Source organism: Acipenser ruthenus, chromosome 27, assembly GCF_902713425.1.
Source record: "Acipenser ruthenus chromosome 27, fAciRut3.2 maternal haplotype, whole genome shotgun sequence".
In the NCBI taxonomy this organism is placed as follows: domain Eukaryota; kingdom Metazoa; phylum Chordata; class Actinopteri; order Acipenseriformes; family Acipenseridae; genus Acipenser; species Acipenser ruthenus.
Genome location: NC_081215.1, coordinates 22287892 through 22309854, shown reverse-complemented (window position 1 = coordinate 22309854; position 21963 = coordinate 22287892). Strand labels below are relative to the sequence as shown.

Below are 21963 nucleotides of genomic sequence, written 5' to 3'. Positions count from 1 at the left end.
GTTTCTTTTTTATTTTTATTTGAAGGATTTGATTACTCCTTTGACTACAAAACAGAATTAATCAATTTTGCCATACATAATGAAACTAGACATGGCAAACTCAGAACATTGTGTTGAATTACGGTATGTAATTAAAAACTTTATACAGTATAAGCCACCCAGTTTTTAAAATAAAACTGATGAAACAAAAATCACAAGACTTTAGATGCATCAAACAGCATACAAGAATGAAGCTGAATTTGTGTTCTTGCTTTTTAAAAAAAATTTGGAAACGTATGTTCTTACACAAAATGCGTCTTGTGCATCTCTTCCTCGGTGGAACCGCTTGCTTTTGTAAGAGGCAAAATCTTGTGTTTTTGAAACCCCCAGGATCAATCACAGTTTTTAGCACACCATGTGAGAGGATGATGCCTCAGCACCCAGGAGTCTTTCACAGTAAAGGTTCCAAGCTGTGGTGTTCATCGGATTCTCTTCTGTTGTCGGGCTCTGTAGATGTCGTGTACGGGGGGAGCTATGGCCCCCTTTTCCTCTTCATCATCAGAGTCAGCGTTTGGCCTCTTCATAGCTTTGTTGACCACAGCATTGTTCTCTACAGGTCCATTTCCCTCTGTAGCCAATTCAGTCTGCCTGCCAGTGATGACTTCCACAGCTGCATCCACAGCTAAAGCAAAGGGCAATGTTCAGACAAATGGTTTAGAACAGTTGGAATTTCTCTTGAGATGGTTCAAGAAGAATAAACAGTAAAAAAAATAAAAATAACAATCCATAAATCAAATGTTTAAATAAATATTAAAACTAGCCTGGTTGACACATTGAATATTGCATTTTTTAATAGAACTGCAGTTATTATCTTCAAGTCAGACAAACTTATTTCATCAGAAACCACTTAAGACAAATATTAAAAAACAAGACTGCAGTAATATCCCACATTTACTTTGCTTTGACAGTTGAAGGACTTACTTTCTGGCAGTTTACATCTTCTAAAACTCTCCATGAGTTCTTCAACCTGCACAAACGGGCCCTGAAGGCAAAAACAAACACACAGCTTTATTACATTTCTGCAACATTTTATAGCTTGTCTTCCAAAGTTAATGTTATATTTGAATAATAATCCTTTTTATGATAGCCCAAACATGTACATAAGATCTTACAACTGGATAAAGTTAGATTCAGGATTAAATTGATAGCACAGGATCATACATAGGCTGGACTAGAACATACTACACCATGGATATAGAACTGACCATGAAGCATGGTGGAGGTGGCAATAGCTTCATTAGAAACACTGCAGCAGGAGGCACAGGGAACACACCACCTGGTACAGGATGAAGCCCTGGAGCTAGGGGAAGAAAAATAAAAATAAAAGGTTCATTTCTCAAATGGCATTTAAGGGTGACACATACTCTTCTGTACAGCAGCATGTGTGTAATTTATATCAGACATTGTTTTTGCAATGGATTCCTTTACATGATATATCTTTTTGATTTAAGTAATTTATGAATGATGTTACAGGAAAGATTGCAAACATGATCATTTTTGCTTTCAAATACATTCAGATACTCTTATCTAAAAAGACCTTTTGAAATGAAACTTACGTGCCAAATGCCTTGGCTGGAATGGTATCATCTGGTTTGTGTCTGGCTTTGGATATTCAGGCTTTCTATCCACTTCATCCTTGAGTGCTGGCGTGACGGAAGGAGCCACTACAGTTTCTTGAATCATAGTGGCTAGTTTGGCACGAGAGGCATCCTGTAATGAACGATACTCGTTTACAGCATTTAGCCTAGTATCTGGGTTTGTAACACCAGTTGCAAAAACCCAAAAGGAATCAAAATCCACCAAAAAAAGTCAATGAGAATTCCAACATGCTTATAAAAATGTCATACAAAAGGTCAATCATACAGTATGCTAGATCAGTATAGAAAAATATCTAATGTTTTAACAAAGAAAAAAATACTGGTAGTAATGAAAATAATATACACTTCCTTGGCAATTTCCATGTTTGTTTGTGAATGAGAATAAGAGCTAGAAGTTTAATCAAGTCTGCAAGTACACACCTTGTAACCAAGAGCTTTCAGTTCACTGGAAGAGCAGGGGTAGAGGTCCATGAACTTGTATCTGTCTACTAGCAATGCAGTTTCCTTTCCTTCATATTCCTCCTTAAAGGCTGTAAACCTCCTCCTTTCCACCTTCAAGATACTGGCTAGATCTCCAATGTTGCTCTCAAACGCCAAAAAGCGGGCCCAGATTTCTCTGCAGAACAAAAAGGTTAAAATCAGGCATTTTGTGGAGCTACGAAACATCACTTCTGCCTTCATTCAATATATAATAATGAATAAATGCAATTAAAAATACTTACCCAGATTTCTCAGGTGACAAGCTTCCCGATGTTAAAACACGCTCAAACAAAACTCGGGTATTATTATCCTCTAAAAATAAAACGCAAAAAAGAAATAAAATTAGTAGGATAACTGCATTTGTTTGTTTTTTTTTGTTTTTTTTTTTTTTTTTAAATATAGCCACCTGCTCACCTTAACTCATTCATCTTGGCGGATCTCGTCTATGTCAGATTTTCAGAGTTTCTACTGTACATTTACAGCCTGTAATGAAAGCTATGCATCACTTAGCCAACATACCAGCCTTTTCTCATTTACAGTTTGCTCCAATAATATTTTTGATATTGGAATTTACCCTTGTGAGACACAGCAGAAAATTATACAAATCACATCTTTTAAAATTATACATTCTCATAAAACGGTTGTACACTTACCATTGAGGTGAGACAGATACTCAATATATGCCAATATATACTCTGGAATGTCTCCATATTTCTTCAAACCTAACTCAAAGATCTTGAAAGCCACCGATTTGTCCTAGAGAATAAAATAAAATAAATAAACAAACAAACAAACAAACAAAACCAAGCACCCTAAAACAAGAGCTAACTAACATTCTCAGCTCTCTTTCAATTTGAAAACAGCTCACACTTTTTTTTTTTGTAAACATGCTTACATGCAGCATTTTTATAAGGACTTTAAAGTAACATCGTCAAGTGAATTTACCTTACTACAGTAGTACTCCATCAATGCAGCAGACACATAGACGTGATGACGCGTTCGAAGATCCTCTCTTGCTTTCTTGAATATTATTCTACCAGACTTGATACCTTCTGCTCGTCTTGCAAACTTCATATACTGGATGTAGACCTGTAAAAAAAACCAAAAAACTGGGGTGTTATATGAAGCACATCATACTGAGCAATGTTTAGTGCCATTTCATTAATAATAAAAAAAAGTGTGGTATAGCAAACGTCCTTAAATTAGATACCAAGTTAAATTTAATTTGCCAAATTTACCAGAGCGCCTTTCAAACTTGTTTAAATGCTGTACTTCTGACCACTGCAGGAAACTTCAGAATCAGTGGCACATAATGAGAGAAGAGTTTTTGTAACAAATTCCAGTGGTACATGCAAAATGAAATCTTACCAACGTTGGATCGATGTCTTCTACTGCCACTAGGCGGTTGTATATGCTGTGCACCTTTTCGTATTTCATGCGACTCTGAATGATAAAAGGATGAGAAGGATCAGCCTCCACAGTAGACAACATTGTGCATCTGTAAAGAACCATGAATAAAGACTACCACAGAGGGGGCGATGAGTGGATTCCACATTTATCTCCAGTGTACAGTGATACTTACCTCTTCATAGTCTGCAAAGGAAAAGTAGAGCAACATGTTTTTCTTTAACAAAGTGCTGATAGCTCTCTCGTAAATGTTTGCAGCTTCGTCACTGAACAACTTAGCATTGTTCATATCCTGTGAAGAGAAAAATATGAACATACAAAATAAAAGAAACATACAAATAACAGAAATTGTATTTTTCATGTGTACAGTAGGTGGCAACAGACAAGGTTTTGCAATCCCAGTTATTAGACCATGAAAAGTTCAATTAAATAAATCCACATACCCCCTTTTCTGCTAGCAGTTTGCTGGATTGCTCCAGGTACTGAGCTGCTTCATACCAAATATCAGGATGATGTCCCAACACCAGCAGGCACTGTTCATAGGCAAACATTACTGCAAGACAATAAAACCACATAATGAATGTGTCATATTTCAACAAGGACCCTGTAAACTATCTAACATTCCCAGTCTTACAGCTTGGACCAGTCCTGTGTTTGTTTCACTGTTCGCACCTCTTTTTGTGATGAGTGTTTGGTCCTCGGTCCGAAGAGGATTGCTCTTCTCCCACTGAATGTACTTCTTCCACATCTCAACCTGCTGAGCCTCTTGTGGGGAATTCTGAGGAGGCACAGATGGTGCGTTTCGATCCAGGCCCTTCATAACCGTTTCATATTCCTGCAAGAGATTAAAACCCAATTAATACCATCTCGCATCTAGTCACATACATCTTCATAAACAACATGCCCGTCAACCTAGGAAGAAAAACAGACTTTCCCCTTTTCTGACACTTAAGAAAATGTGAATGATACCAATGTATTTTGATCAATAAATAGATTTAAGTGATTTTGTAGACACACCTCACTGGAAAAAACAGATAAGGATTTTATATTTATTTTAATTATGTTGAAACTATAAAGACTTAATTGAACCAACTCTAATACCATTACTGCATGCATATTTATGAAAAAAAAAAAAATGAAAAAAATTGTGGCCAGAAACATTCACACATTTGTTTCAAATCGCATTCACAGGTTTGATAAAACGGTCCTTACCTTTGCTACTCTTCTGGCATTCATGTAGTCTCGACTGCGGTCTTCAATCATTTTCTTAGCCAGGTGAACATTAATGCCCTATGAAACAAACAAATAAATACAATTGCATTCCAGTATTACAGAACAAGCTTCCTTTTCCTGTGTATTCCCAATAAGAGAGATTAATTACTCTTCATTTGTGTAATGATTGCAAAAAAGCAGGAGGCAGAATGATTAGCAAACATTTGTTGTAATTTATAAATCGTTCTTTACCTCTTCATATTTGTTGTAATCTCTCCACAGTTGTTCAATGTTAATCATGGGATTCACACAGCCTCTCTGGTACACTCTACGAACGGCTGTAATTCTCTGATTCTCTGCATAGGATCCCACAGCTTCCCTAAAAAAAAAAAAAAGAAATACAATTCAGTCTGATATAAACCAATAAATAAGAGAAATACAAAATGATCATTTAAAAAGTTTCAATACTTACACTCCTTTTAAAAAATTGATGTAGTCAACCCATATCTGAAAAATACAGACAGGCATTTAATGCAAAAATATATTTATAAAGCACCTGTTAAAATGAAGACAAAAATACTTTGCTTACCTGATAGGACATGATCTCCATGCCAATTTTATCCAAGGCAAAATCATATGCCTGTGCCATTTTTTCTCTGAAACAAACAGGTGCAGATTTTTAAAATCCATTACATAGAAAGACAAAAACAAATACTACCTAAATCAAAGCATCAAGTTCTGCTTATTTTTCAAATCTGAAAAACATATGTTTTTGGAAATACTTACTTGTAAGTGGGAAGTTTGCCTTTGGTTTCTCGAACATATGACAGGTAGCATTTCCAAAGATCAATATGCAACACTTTCATGAGGCACCTTTGAAACAGCTGTAGAAAATGTAAAGAAATATTACAGTTAAGAACATTTGACTCTTACATGTCTGAATTCATGGAGTTCAGGTCTATAATTCTAGCAAAGGTGCACCATTCAGTGCTGAGACAGCAGTGTGGCAGTATTAACTATAATCCCTATTTAATCCTACCATGCAATCTTGATTATATTTCCAAAAACTGTGAAATGCCATCAAGCAGGTACGAAGAAGCAACTCCTCCCTTGACACACTCAAGCATTTGTTTCAGTCATGAAGATTTTTGCACTGATTAACTTCCTTATGTGTAAGATTTGTTAGATATCTGTAGGCCTGCTCCAGCAGAGCCTATGAAGCTTACTGATGCCTTTAACACCTGGTCAGAACAGGTCCCAGTAAAAGCACATTGTTGTGAGAAGGTATTCAGAACTCATTTGTTTGCCACTTCAAAACAGGCCCTTTGGATTCAATTATATTTATGGCTCACCTTTTCAACTTTGTCATAGTTTTTTGCCTTAATCTGAAAAAAAATACAAATATATACAATGTTAATTTCAAATCTACCCTTCCAAAAAAAACATAAAAAATGAAATGTTTATTTTTGAAAACACACACACACACACACACACACACACACACACACACATAGATTAATCATGTGAATTTCACACCAAAACAGGTACTTAAACTGTACATGTATTGCCAACTCCTTTGCATTACACAGGCAGTTTAAAAACTGCTTGAATGGGCTTTTAAGGTAATCTTGGAATCAACCATCTACATCTCTATTCCAAACTTGGCTACGTAAGACTTCAGAAACTATTTAACTTCTAAACAAAGCAGTGAACTGCTTATGGAAGTGCTCCAAGAGTATACCCGATTAACTAACACAGAACTGTCTACCTGAATTGAACTTACGCTTTTTGCAATGTGCAGAAATTAACCATATTTTATAGATAACCTTAACCATATTTTATAGATAATTCTGTTATTGGATGGTTCACAGATCCCACATGTTTAGTTTGCTCCAATGGTTTTATTCATTCCAGCAATGACTTCATCAATAGATTCTGGAAATGTCTACATGTGCTGCATATTTCCTACTGGTAAGCTTTTTAAAACGCCTTTTCCGTAAAATTGCATAACAGTATTCATACAACACAGTATCTACACCTCTCTCTCACTCTGTGCATTGTTCTACAGTAGGATTTTTATGTCACAAACAGCAATCTTCGTGGGTCCTTTGGGATCAGATGGACCAAAGCAAACCACACTATTAATCCGATTTAGATTGGTTAAATGGTTGTTTGGTTTTAGTCTTGATAAAGTAGTATCTCCATTTATCTTAAAGTGTTTAAGATAAATCGGTATATTGCTTTTTTCTAATACTTAAGAAAAACAAATCAAAGATTTAGGAATATGAATTCCCAGGTCTATTTTCAAGTATAAAACTTAGACCCTTTGAAACACTTTGATTACATTTACATAAAATCAGAGTAGCAACAACAGCAAAGGTGAACGGATTACAAATAGCATGACTGTTTACATAGGACTATCAGTAGTGCATATGGATGACAATGCGTAGTGTAAATAAAACAACCAAATCTGAATAAAATCAAAATTGTTGTTCCAACTGCTGTTTTTATTTAAAAGAAAAACATAAAGCATATTTAAAAATAATAAATAAATCATACAACTTTATTTCACCTTTAAAAACTATCCAGTACTATTATATATCACTTCAGAAAAACACAAGATTGAGGTGTTGATCAAGCAGGATGAATCTGTATTATTGTGTATCATTACGCAAAAACAGCATTTTTGATACAGATGTGTGTAGTCAGCCTCACAAAAGAACTGCACCCAGATATTACAGTTGTTGCCAAGTACAGGTGGCAGAGCAATGGTTGGGCCACACTTTTCAGTCCAGTTTGACTATTTGTGGAAAGAACTTGGCTATTCTGGATTTGTGCACTGCATTGAATGGGGTTCCTGCCAAAGCGTCTTACTAATGCAATGCCCACATTCTTTACTGCGGTCAGTTACAAGTCCAAAAATGTAATTAACATAGAGTATAAATGTATAATACATTAAATAAATGAGTGTCTCCTTTGGTGGTCTAAATGTTTACACAGCACTGCGGACTGAAGTATTACAATTAAAGGTCAGGTTTTAACTTTCAGCGCTCTCTCTTTATAACAAAGCAGACTGCCTTCTAACAGTATAAAGGGCTGCCTTATAATGAGGGAGCTCTGTATATATAATGATATATATTTGTATATAGTTAATGAAAGAATGTATACTGTGTAATTAGAAAATGGCATACCTACTGTATTACAGATGTAGAATATCTTTATATTACAAAATAATTTGTTTAATGGGTATGTGAAAAAGTGTGTGATCTGAATCATTGATATAGCCAGAAGTTAAAACAATGTGGCAGTGAAACAGAATGTTAAACGGATATTACCTGTATGGAACCTTTTTCAGAGAATCATAGAATTCAGCTCAAATGTGCAGACGCTACCTTAATTTGGCAACGAAAATGTGAAACCAATTAAGATAAGGCTGACAGTGCAGCTTTACACTTGGCAGTGTACTAAGTTTGAAGATATGAAAAAGTTACAGAAAGATACCACTAGATTGACCAAAGAGTTTCTACAACATTGAAAATATTAAATCCCAGGCCATATGGTTTATGTGACCGTAGCAGTTGAAGTATTGGCAGCAGTGGGTTTACAAAAAAAAAAAAAAAAAAAAAAGCTCACAGTGGTGCTTAAATATCAAAAGATATCTGTACTAAAAACATATATTGATACAGAACATCTTTACAGGTGTCACTAACCAACGTTTGTCTTCTTTAAATTAGTATGTTTTACGTTTTCCCTTGTCCCAAGAAAAACAAACATATAATTGGGGCTGCACACTTTTGTCCCCTTCTGTCACGATGACTTACTACTTAGCTCGTCAGACAAAGTGTGAAGGATATGTGAGGAGGGGCCTCCAAGCGGCTCAGTTATTATAAGCACTACTGCATGTAGTACAGGGCAAGTCATGCAAACAGGAGGCTGCTGGCTTGAATCCCATTAGCAGCAAGTTGCCATACTTGGAATGGGGGTCTACAGGGTGTGCGGTATTGCCCGTCAAGCTCCAGCAGGGTTAGGGAGGGAAATTGGCTGGGGATAGTTAACCTCATTACACTTGAGTGGCCCATACTAGTCAGATGTCCAACAAGACCAGACAGACACTCGTCGGGAATGGACATACTGAGCCTTGCTTAGGATTGGCAGGTAAAAAACAAGGGATTAAAGATCAGTAGTGGACCTCTGTTCCAGCTGTGCAGTCCTCATGATTAGCAAGTGGGTGGGAGCAGTGAAGCAACATCTGAATTAGGCATCTCAAACTGGGTATAAAAATGTGGCTAAAGAAAAAATTCTGATTTCTCAGTCCTTCAGGTAGGATACCTGACATCTTTAAAAACAATTAAATAGACCATTCAACTTTCATTGGGACTTCAGTCAGATTTGGCAGAAATGTCACCAGAAATCCCAACAGTTGCAATTAATGCAATAGTTTCTAACTGCTTTGTTATTCAGTTACTATTGTCACTAGCAACTAATGTTCACTATAAACAAGATCTGGAATCATCGTATTACAGAATTCCATAGTATTTCAAAACAAAATCACAGGATGTCAATATGCATATTGGCAAATGTGTATAAAATCTGACTAAGCATGTGTCAGCATTCTCTACAAGCTACAAAAGCACAAATCTAAAAGGGCTTCTTTTTCCTAATATGATTGTTCCAGTCGGTCAATCACATTATCCTACATTACAGTGCTGACATGCCAATATCAATGTAAGCTGTACCAAAGGCAGCAGACATAGCAGTAAAACAGGTCACTCAAGGGCCGTTTTTATATTTCTGGCAGACATTTCAAATGTGTTACTGGTTAGAACACTGTAGTGACCAAGACTAAACGATTTTAACATAATGGAAATGCCGGGGTGCAATGAACATACAAACATATAAAAACATATAGTAGAGTTCTGCCAAGCACTTTAACTTACAAACCCAAATCTACTTTCATTTCAAAACACACACACCCTGTTTATACTAGCAATGGAACTGATTAGCTGCATTTATATATTGGTACTTCTTGTGCAGTACAACAAAAATTGAGTCAATCGATTACAACACTAGAACACAATTGCGTACACAAAACAATGGGAATCAATTTAACCAATACTGTACTACAACTGGACATTTGTCTTTACAGGCTTGTGACATTAAAGATAAAGCTGTTTGGAGGCAGAAGGAGCAAGGGGACTAGACACGGCTTACTAGGCTTAAAATACAGTCACTACATTTCAGGGGGTGAAAATAAACAAAGAAGAGCTAGCCAGAAATATACAACACATATGGTGTACATTTTTTTTTCTTTTTTATACTACAAAATTGGACTATGAATACTTTCCCCATCTCACTATTTAGATGATACCTTAGGGGTAAGTTAATATACAAATACAAATGCTTAAAATTGGATTAAGTGGTTCTCTAGGTTTGTGAAAATTTCTCAATTGTGACAGCAAGTGCCCCTCCACGTTATCCCTGTCACAGGGGATAGTTTTCCCAGCGGGAGAAATTACCAGATATGATGTCATAGCACTTTCAGGTAATTAAAATACTACTGGGAACATATATCCACAATATAATTGTGGCAAGCAGATGGACAGACCAATACTCAATAACAAATTGTCAATTTTATTACCAGGTTTGATGACAATTGGGTAAGTTGTTCCGATATGTTAAATTGCAATTGTGAAGGACTCTACATTTGGGTGCAGAACCTTCACTATACCCCATTATTGAGGGCATAAATAATGTACATCATTTTACATGCGACACACAGACCAAAGAACACATTCAACTGACTCATCATGGCACTGCATTGCCCTGTGTACAAATTACAAAATATATTTTCTTGTTTAAACTACCAAAGCTTGTGTCGCATTGTATTTCTGGACAGGGATATAGCTGTAATGAAAAGATTTTGTAATTTACATTAGCCATCAGCATTTGTAAAATAACTATAATGTAAGGTGAATTTCAGAATGTCAGTGTTATTCTTGAATATTTACATCTATTATCTTGCATTACAAATGAATGCAGTTTACTAACTTAACACAAAACATGTTTTTTTGTAGAAAGGATATATGTACTTTTCAATATGTGGTTGTAAAATGCCAAATTATCCCAATTAAGTCTATAAGAATGTTGTAATAAGTTTGCAATTTTATGCTGACACAGTAGGGAATAGTCTAACCCTTTGACATCTGATTTATTTCAACACTTGGTTCATTTAAAATATCTGTGAAGTATCCAAATGAATCAAAATTCAACCAAAGCAAGACGTGTTATTCATCTTTATTTATTAGTTGGTTCAGATGAAATTAACCACATGTGAAAATGACCAGGTCTACAAAAAACAAAACATTCAACTTTTTATATATATATATATATATATACACACACACACACACATACTACTGTAACTATCATATACTGCAGTCAAATTAGTGGAAGATTCCATTTACCTTTTTATAACAGATCTCATTCATAACTTCGAAAACATTAAAAAAATAAGGTAGAACATAAACTAAGTTGACAAATATTTCAACTAGTGCCTTCATCAGTACAAACTTGACTGTTTCTTAAAGTTTTACTTTACAACAGGTTTCTTTAAAATGAGTGTTGCAAAATCCAAATTACTGATTTGTATATCTGCTGTAAACGGCTGTGCAATTGAAACTTGAACGTATCACGGTTATGATGCTTTTTACTTTTGAATAGAATTATAAACTAAAAATCGGTCACACAATTCCCTTCCAGATACAATCAAATTAACTATGGTTCTAATTTAATTTATTTGGAAGGGACAATTACAGCGAACGTTAAATACAAGTTACTACTACGACTAACACTGCTGTCAAGCTCACAAGTAAATGTGCACACAAATATACAGCAGTGGTCTATACTGTACTTACCATTAATTAGGAACTTAACTTGTGTTCCATTTTCCAGTTATGACAACAGCACAAAGTATGTTTCAAGTATGGTCTTATTTTCTCGTGGTATTTAGCATACAGCCACAATCGGTTTATTAAATGTAAACATTTATAGTGCTGGAAAGCATTGCTTATACTCTGGTCAAGTTTGGAAGATTTATTTAAAAAACAATTTCCTTGCTTTAATGTCAAGCTTGACCAATTCCAGTTTCGATAAAAAAAGTGTTATTGGAGCTAGCAAGAAACAATGTATAATAGATGCATATATATTGTTTTCTTATCGTTTGTAAAATCAATTACTTTTAAGCATGCAAATTTATCAACCTTCAAAAATCTGTTTTTGTGTTTAAATACTTTGTAATTATTGTAGACGCTTACAATATCACAAGAAACGTTTTGCATATGTAGCAAATATGTTAAACCATTCTTGTATCTCAATCACAACTGAAACATGTTAATAGTAAAAGTTTTTTTCTGTGAAACAACTTTCACACAGGCATGCTCTATCTGGGTCAGAACCTACCCGGGTCAGGACCCGATGTCATGGGGGTCGGGTACGTGATTTCACGCTGCTTTTTCTAAAGCAGGGTTGACCTGGATGACAGACGCAAGTACACAATGCATGTATCAATGTCCCTGAAGCAGCTTGTTACTGACGCTTCCATCCAAGCTTCTCTGGATTGAACCGTCGGCCCAAATATTGATTATAGTAAATGTTTCTACACCCCTGCTGCAATTTGGCTCATGCTGTGTCTCAATCAACAAAAAACGTCATGCATTTTGTCTCACTCAACCTGGGTCAAACATCCTGAGGTGGGTCGCTGCGACCCAGGTCAACCCGCGTACGTGGTTTCACACTACGCAAAAAGGGGCTTAAAAATGGGCTTATAAAAATTTGCCAAGCTTTCATTTTTCACTTACAAGCAGAATACACAAACAAGATCAGTTGTGATTGAAACACAAATGGTTTAACAGGTATCAATTTAATTTTTAAAGGGAGAGTAGAAAAGTCTAGGTAAAATAGCAAAAATCAGAAGCCCTATGCATATATAGCCCTCATTTACAACTGGCAATTAGTATGAAAAGCTACCTGTAAATAACTACTTCAGTATGTTTAAGAATGATCATTTGTGCTTCTCACTTTAAGCTGATTATTAGTATCAGTACAATTTGGTGTGCAAAAACATCATACATTTGACTAAGTGACGAGAAACAAATCAGACCCAGCTATAGAGGTCACAGCTGTTTGATAACAGAAAACAAAATGTTAAAGGGGGAGGGAGGCCCTTACCGGTTCAATCACTCTTGGTTTTCCTTTTAATTGTTCTGGGAAGGACTATACCCTACCTCAACGCTGAATAAAAGGCAGTATTTTGTTTGACAATTAGCTGGCAAAATATTTAAAAAATGATATAGAAATTATGGAATGGTCCATCAAGAGACTTGAAAAGACACTGCCAGATCTATCAATTATCTGTAAATGCGGATTACATTACATGAACAGAAACTTTGAATGAATTGCTTCCTTGCACAGGAAAGTGTAGATCAACTGGAAGAGCCACAAACTGAACTATCACTCGGAAGACCCCAGTGTTAAACTTTTCCTAAGCGTCAGAGTTTTTTTTTTTTTTTACCAGTTATATTAAAGTTCTCATGGACAGTGTTCCCTTTTAAATTTCATGATTTGATCATTCATGGTTAGGCCACAATGACAGTAAATCAGACATCTGTTCTACACTTCAATTGTTTCCTTGCACAGTCCCCATCATATTTCACATTTTGTTTCTATGCAAGTCATGATAGTGAAATAATGAAAGAGTAATGTAGTTACTGACATGCTTATGTGTTAACTACACATTCACTGCAATGGTAACCAATGTGATTATTATTTGTTTTTATTAGGCTAAATGCATATTTAAATGGGTAAGCAAGTTGTGGTGACTGTTGATTATACTCAAATGATGGTGCTGTTTATTAGAAGAGACTGTATAACCTAAAAAGTGCAACATAATAATAAATACAAATCTAAACTAATTTATAAATTGCACCTTGATTGTCCCCCCCCCCCCCCCCCCCTTTTTTTAGGACAGTGCAACAAGCGGAAGTACCCAAAATACACACTGAAGTACTTTGTTTCTATATTAAAGTACAAATGCAATTACTTGAAAAAGAACACACACTTAATAAATTCAGTTTATCTATACAGGAGAAACTAATTGAATTTAGTACCATTAATATGAACACAAAATAAATAAGAGCTCAAAGAAATCACACAGGAGGCAATAAATTGACACAACAAGTAAATAAAAGGCTAAAGCACTCCAATACCATTAAAATAGTTTTAATGCTGTTGCAGATCCAACATGCAACAATGTGCAATTGACCCCATAGGAAAAATATATCCCTTGGACCACATTTACAGTGTGATGCTGCAAAAAAGAAAGGCAGTTAATATTCCCTGATTATACTGTATGAAAAGGGGAAACCTAAAGATGGTTATTTTTTAAGAGTAGCTTCATGGTGTGAAATTCACAGATACACACACATACATAATATATATATATATATATATATATATATATATATATATATATACACATAATATATATATATATATACATAATATATATATATATATATATATATATATATATATATATATATATAAATAATGAAAGAATATAAACATATTAACCTCTGCTTCAATGAATAGTTTCCAGAATCTGCCAGAACTTGGGAACTGGGCGACAAGTCGCTCATAGGTCTTCCTTGCTTTGTCTATAGGTTGGTTCTAAAAGTAGAAACCATTTAAACATCATTTACATTATTAACAAAAGTTGCAAATAGTACTATGCAATTTGTACATATTGATGTAGAACCACCAAACCCAACCTGATAGGACCCCACCCCCCCCAGCCCCATTATAAGGAAATGTAATCCTGTGTCACTAAACCTGTGCCTCTCGTATCAGAATGCTCCAAGCGTCAAGGTCATAAGGATTTTCTTCCAACTTCTTTTCAGCTTTCTTCACCTTCTCTGGAATATACTCCACTGCCTGGAAGTTATAAAACAATTAATGTATAAATGTGCTTTAAAAAAAAACTGACATACTATATTAAACCTTTTGTTCATAATGTTTTCAACAACCCAATTTAGATATGTATGCACGTTCTTTCTGCTCATAATTACCCAATTATTCACAAAACCTGCGCTACCATACATTTTCACCACTAGTGGGTGCTCCGGTTATGGGAAAACTGGTTAAATAAATGCATTTAACCCCCTTGGCCCCTGTATCCTAACTGTGGCTGGAGTCCAACAGCAAGAAACAAGATGTTTTTTTTTTTTGTTGTTGTTTTTTATATAAAGTAAATCCTTCTAAATTTGGACTGATGAATTGTGAATAAATCGCAACAAGAAAGTGTTTTGCTATAAAAAAAATATAGGGAAAATATTATCAAGGTGAATTTATGTTGCAAGACATACTGCATGCAGAAAAACATTTAACGTACTACAATATGTTAAGTGGTATGTTGTAGTTAAGTGGTATGTTGTAGTCAAGTGCACGCAGTACTTCACATATACACTAATTGAACTAAAATGTATGAATCTTGATACGAGAGCCTTCACTAAATGGTCAAGCATAGACCCTTAAATGTATTTCATTCTTGTCCAAATATGAAAAATATAATATGGTTCTTTACATTACTGTTAATCTGTAATAAAGACCACCTTAGCATGCCAATTCAAACGAATATCCATGGGTAAAGACCCTCCCCAAACACACATTAAAACTATTAGTATTACTGCAGAACTTGAATGATGCCATAACTTTACTGATTTACAACCTGTGGGCTAATGTGACTTGACTACAGAGTAAAACCACGACTTTGATAATAAAAAAAAAACCAAAAAAAAAAAAAAAACCACAACCCTAAGGAACAAATATACCGAGAGAAACCACGCTTATGTAATTGTGGAAATGCAGAAGGTACTTTTCACATTTAATTCGGAGCATGCAATATGCATGTGAACAACACAGCACAAAGACAGGCATCGCAGTCAAAACAAGGGATGACGTAATAAGTCTTATACAAAAGTGAGCGTGTGTAAAATCTTAACGTTATCGTTAAAAAGTTTTGTATAATCTGTGACCTTCAACAAACACTAATCCTCATATTTTCACCATTGTTTGTCTGTGTGCGGAATATGTTTAAACCATGATTCAGCGTCTTTCACAATCCACCCATGCCACCATTTTAGCGCAAATAAAAACAGAACTTCTAAAATCCTTGGGGGGGGGGATGATATTTTCCTGCAACCCTAAATAAAATCGTTATGTGTGTAGGCACAATGTTGGAATATAAAAACAACCGTTCTAACCTAGCTACGGAAACCCCGGCCATTTTTCTTTTCTTCCTCACAAATAAAAATAAACCAACTACAACCATCTTAACCACTAAACAACGAACATAATGCCTACGAAATAGCCGGTTGCTTCTTCAAAATAGACGAATGAACACCTGTTTTTATGAATATAAACATATATTATTTGACATCGAGGAACTGGATATGTAGGCCTCGGCCCCACTGAAACAACTAGCCTGTGTGTGTAGCTAACAGATTTTAAAAAGACTTACCTGGTCTGCTGTTCCTTCTGCTGACATGGTTACTTAATTTTAAACAAGCTATTAACAAGAAAGGGGTTCCGTGATTTGTTTGTTTTATAAATAAAAAAAATAAAAATAAAAAAAACGAATTTTGCGTGCCTAATTTTCTTCTCCCTTCTAGGGCTGTATCCCTCTGCACCTCTGCTAAAATGGCGTCACCAACCGCCTCCTTGCAGCAGCGCCTCGTGGATATGGGCGCCACCTAATGGCAGTTTATTTGTACTGCAGGCAGGTAAATTGGGTATGAGCCTAAAAGTAAACCAACGCACATACCAATAGCAACAAAATACATTTAGAAAAGTGAATGTATGTAAAAAAAAATATATAAAGTTATAAAATGACTATTTAACCACATGTATCCACGTGTATATCCGAATAAAATGCGTTGTACAGTGAAAAACTACATGCAATTACAGATATTTCATTTTTTGCAAAAGCCCTGCCCACAATCACTGATTGGCTACACGCAGTATTATAGCTTTTTTCTTTGGATGGCTAACGCCAGGGTTCTAGTGTTTATCTCATACTTTTTGCATCTGATTGGAGATTGCTGATAGCCTTTTCTTTAATCGATCCAGGACTCCAAGTACCAGACGTCATTGCGACACAGTGAAAATATTGTTGCTGAAAAAAAACTTTTAAGGGTATTTTTTATTTATGTTTTTTTTTTATTATTATTTTGTACAGACACGCGTTTTCGAATGATTGACCATAGAATACTGCTATACTCTTATCCACACATAATCGTAACCATAAACAGAAACGGAAAGTATGCTTCAACTAAAAAGAAACAAGTTTGAAAGCTTTGTAGATTTGGAATAAACTTGTTTCTGCTATGAATCTTATTCTTGTATACATATGTGTATAGCTCTATCTTTCTAAATAGTTACAACTGCTGAACATTATATTTAAAAAATGCATTTAAATTCAGCGTGTTTACTCCACACTAGTAGCATTCATTATGTGCTAGGGTGGGCGAACAGTGTGTGTGTGTGTGCTGCAGCAGTTTTTAAGTCGATGTAACATTATCTCAGCAATCATCAATCGAAACACATATACATATATTAATATAACCTTTTGTCTGCTACACAGTGCTAGTATATTAACTATATTTGTGTGTTGTATGTTTAACAGAGGCATATGGTCGCTACAAACCGTAAAATACAACGAAACCCGTTATATTAATAGTATGCACTGCAAGCAACCATAATTCTGGTCACCACCTGTACCAGTAGGCCTACTTGTAAACCTGTGTTCCTGTTGAAACCAATTTCAACAAATAAAAAATGGGGACCGCAATACCTGATCCTGTCTTTGTCTGGCACACGATTACTTGATTCAATACATTGTGTTCTGTATTGCTATGTATCCGAGAATCGCCCAAATTCTGTGTCACATTTTGGGACCCAAGTCTTTACAGTAAATCCGCGTACTGTTAAAATACATTTAAAAATAAACAAACAAGAAAAACGATTCTTTTGACTATTATTAAACAACACTTTAACCGAATATATTGTTGATCCGCTTACTTTATATTGAAATACCCACCTAGTCCACGCCTGTCACGCATCTACATTTAAACCGTCACATGAATAGAATCAGTGTTCTATAGCTGGTATGACTACAATGTGTATTATACATTTAATTTAACGATTTAACTGTCTGTCACACAGACAGGGTGAACACGGTACGGTATTGATTTTTTTACAGCAATCTTTACAACTTTATTTTACACTCCTCCACTCCTATAGAAGTTTCAGAATGCATTTCTCCCTAACCTTGCACTTACTAATGGATTATGAGGATGTGTGCCTGATGGAAATGCATGCTGGCCATCTTCCCAGACACAATTAAAAACAAAAGACTATTAATAGTCGCACAATGTTAATGGTGTACCTGTGCCCCTTAAAAAAAATAAACCCAGAACCTTTGTTCCGGTGTCTCTATCCGCCTCACGTCATTCACTAATCTGGTGAATGTGTATTTCCATTGCATTCAGCACAGCACCTACGTACGTAGGTTGGATGACCTACTTGTCCTGTGCCGAGTTTAAGTAATGCCTATTGCATTGGTTTTGCGCACACAGGTTTGAGGCAGTTATTAACCTTTAAAGAGCCCTTGACAAAATAAAACTCAGAAAATCACACAACACACACACGCGCGCGAACACACACACACATATATACAGTAAATATAGTTATTCAAAGTGATAGATTGTCATATCTACAGTAGAAGAGTTATTCTTATGATACAGAGATCTATTGGTACGGTACCTGTTCTTACCATTAGGACACAAAAGCAGGGCATGTAGATAATTATAAGAATAAAATGGTAATGGACTTGAAATTTGTATCATGTTTACACTTGGCATTGGGTTCTCTTCGTTTTTCCTTAAAATATATATATATATATATATATATATATATATATATATATATATATATATATATATATATATATATATAACTAGGTTATTAAAAAAAACATAATGTGTCGATGTACAGGTCTGTCACCTCAAACAAATCAACTCAAGTACTGGTACTCGTTTGTTTTCCGCATGTAGAAGGCGATCTCTTAGGTGTTGGTGGAGGCTTGGTATTTGACAAACAGTCTAAGCTAGCAGAGCCCAGAGCTCACAGTGGCACATGTCTTAACAGGTCATGTTATTTGCTGAGCTCATAAGTTGTTGCTTAATATGCTCCAGGTAGATTGTACTCCTGACACCAGATCTAGGATCAGTTTAGACTGGTTGAAAAAATGAAAAACACAAGACCATTCCACAGCAACAATTGTTTTATATTAAAATAATTGAAGACACTGAAAAAGACTTATTTGGCATCCAGCAGGTATGTAAAATCCCATATAAGGTGTATGGCTCTCCTCATTTGTGCACAATTCATTGGTGGGGAGGATTATTGCTTGTTCAGACTGAATAAGTTGTTTCCACAAAGATTTCTAATGTTTCGAACTGTCTCCTTGGAGTTGGTGAAAAAAACAACAACAAAACAAAGCATTTCAACTAAAACAATACAATAGCTGCAATGAAGCACAAGCAACATTGAGAACTATAATCTTTTGCTTGTGCCATTTGGGTCTGAAAGCAGAAGGCGTCATACAGCGACAACGTGCTCATAAGTGCTGCCACAAGGAAAGCCTAATAAAAAGCTGCTGTGCAGACAAGAAGCTCACGGGAGGATCAGTATTGGCTGCACCTGTTGACTCCCTGGCTTGAATCCAGGCCTTGTTCATATCAAGTTGGAACTGACATTTGTCGGTTGGATTACATTACTCATGGCCTGCAGTTGGCCCCGGGCAAGCCTTGGCTTATGACAAACTTAAAGGCTACAAAGGACCTTTTTAATTTATTGTGTTACATGTTCCCATGTCTTGCTACAACTGTTTACATAAGGTGTGTGTAATGTTTACATTTTTTTATATTTTGACCACTTTTTTAAACTTTGAAATTGTATTCCCTGCCTCAAGATGGCTTCCCATGTACCCGCATGGACCTCTCAGAACTAAATTTCCCATCATCCTCCTGCTCACATATGTAACTGAGATGGATTTACCAGTGAGCAGGAGGATGGTGGGAAATGTAGTTCTGAGAGGTCCATGCGGGTACATGGGAAGTTATTTTGAGGCAGAGAATGCAATTTAAAAGTTTTAAAAAGTGGTCAAAATGTAAATAAATAAATAAATTAAAAATTAAAACAATACACACACCTTAAGTAAACAGTTGTAGCAACGCATGGGAACATGTAACACAAGAAAATAAAAAGGTCCTTATGTACCCTTTAATGTGCTTTTTTGATAGTTTTAAGCTTTTTTTTGTGAAACACTAAATGAACCTGACATTTTCACTAGTTTTGCAAATGTTTTGTTTTCATTAACAGAAATTATTCAAATCTGCAGTAAAAAATTAAAACATTACAGCTGTGACAAGTTGGACACAGCTGGTAGTTTTCATAGTCTGAGCTTGTTCAAGAGCTAGTTAAACAGGATCAAAAAACAAAACAAGCCAGTACCATTAATGTTGGTTTACTGATACATTCCACAGTACATTGATTGTTGACTAAGTTTGTTTTTTTAAGACCAGCTGGGGTAACCAAAAAGAATCAGTCTGTGTTATAATACCCAACTCTTTCTGGTAACCATTTCACTGCAAAATGTTGTAAATACAAAAGTTATCTGTGCACCAACCTGGAACCATTTAATGGAACGGATCCGTGGTTGCATAAACAAGGGCAGTTATCAACTTTTCACCTCTGCAAAAAAGATAGTCCTGCCAGAAAAAGGTTGGCTCATTCTGGGTAGCAATTCAGTGGGCTTTGTCTATGTGGCCTGTGGATATATAAAAGGCTTCTGTCTCTTTCTAGTTTCACAGTAATCAAACAAATCTCTAAGGGAAATAAAAACCTGTAACTTTACAGGTGTCAGATACACCCCACTGGAATGAATCCCACCAAGACGAGCCATTGCTGAAAATAATCTAGGAGTCAGTGAGCAGATTTGTATCTTTAACTACCACGGGCTCTAAACAAACCTCAGCGTTTTAAGATTCTGTTGTTTTGAGGTCAAGATTTTTGAGATTTTTTTTTTCAGACATTTTAAAACAGTTTGTGCGAAATCTATGGAGTTTGAGAAGTTGATCTGCCAAAACTTCTATGCGCTATAAAATAGATAAATAGATAGGAAAGTTAACACGGTGCAATTATGCACGCAGTGACTGAAGGGGATATAAAAGTGGGGAAGAGCTAGCCTTTGACAACTTTCAGTTCTGGTGACATGACATCAAATTGGATGAAATGACTCAAGTTAGGCCATGTGGGTATAAGTTAACTTCACAAATTGCACATGTCTAATTTTGTAGCATCAATTTACAATTCAGGAGGTTTACAGTTTAGAATAGAGAACGCCTGTGTGATGTCTTTAATGGGCACTAAATATACTGTACTGTAGTTATTCCATGAATGAAGATAGCCAAATAACCCACGAGCCCCCAAAAAGGGTCAAGTAGGTTATTTACAGCTATTCTCATGTGTGAAATCAGCACAGGACTCTAGGAACGTTCATGGTGTATTCTGTTTACATAGCAAGTACAATCTTTGGAAAAGAAAGTATGTTTAATACTACATTTAACAGCAGATACCTGTGAATTACTTTTCTTCAATCAAGCTTAGCAGATTTGGAGCACTGTGATTCACCCAGTCATTTTGTCACAATTAACCACTTTTTTAAGGGTTTATAATAAGGAATTGAAGATTACAATAAAACAACATATTGTCTTCTCTAAGGATACACTGTAGATTAGTGAATGAGTACATATGGGATGAACAAACAGATCGCAGGCCTTTATTCCCTTATTAATTAGATCAATCTCCTTCGCTCTTTCTCTTATTAGCTGGCATTCTTCTTCTGTTATACATCCTATTTTAGTTAGGCAGTATTTAGTGTTGAAGTCCCAGACAGATCATATAACAATGAAGCGAAACAGAGGCAGCTAAGTACTGCTGCTGTTTAGATAATGAAATGTGGTTCTTTGTCTGGTAGTCCATGCAAATCTCGTTATTGTATTGGTGTGAGTATGTACAATTCCAAGGAGGACCCCATTGTAAGGGTTTA

At 35.6% G+C, this 21963-nt stretch overlaps 1 protein-coding gene across 1 annotated transcript; it reads right to left on the bottom strand.

The window, feature by feature from the left end:
- Position 1: 1 nt before the first annotated feature.
- On the bottom strand, positions 2–16551 carry LOC117432374 (cleavage stimulation factor subunit 3). Its single transcript, XM_034054224.3, has 21 exons — positions 16312–16551; positions 14625–14726; positions 14367–14462; positions 6089–6121; positions 5523–5620; positions 5326–5392; positions 5209–5243; positions 4989–5115; positions 4737–4814; positions 4197–4359; positions 3968–4077; positions 3700–3816; positions 3486–3560; positions 3063–3206; positions 2771–2873; positions 2360–2429; positions 2058–2253; positions 1596–1749; positions 1245–1339; positions 961–1021; positions 2–661 (listed from the first exon to the last, which is right to left on the bottom strand). Exons 1-21 carry the CDS (start codon positions 16336–16338, stop codon positions 459–461), a joined length of 2154 nt encoding a protein of 717 aa, XP_033910115.3. The 5' UTR covers positions 16339–16551; the 3' UTR covers positions 2–458.
- Between the last annotated feature and the right edge of the window lie 5412 nt (positions 16552–21963).

What these genes read in the sequence shown, in the direction of transcription:
- LOC117432374 (XM_034054224.3), bottom strand. Translation starts at nt 16,338, where the DNA reads ATGTCAGCAGAAGGAACAGCAGACCAG. An exon ending in TTCTGATACGAGAGGCACAG is followed by an intron (nt 14,463 to 14,624) that starts GTTTAGTGACAC and finishes TTCTACTTTTAG; the next exon opens with AACCAACCTATAGACAAAGC. An exon ending in TGGAGATCATGTCCTATCAG is followed by an intron (nt 5,244 to 5,325) that starts GTAAGCAAAGTA and finishes TGTATTTTTCAG; the next exon opens with ATATGGGTTGACTACATCAA.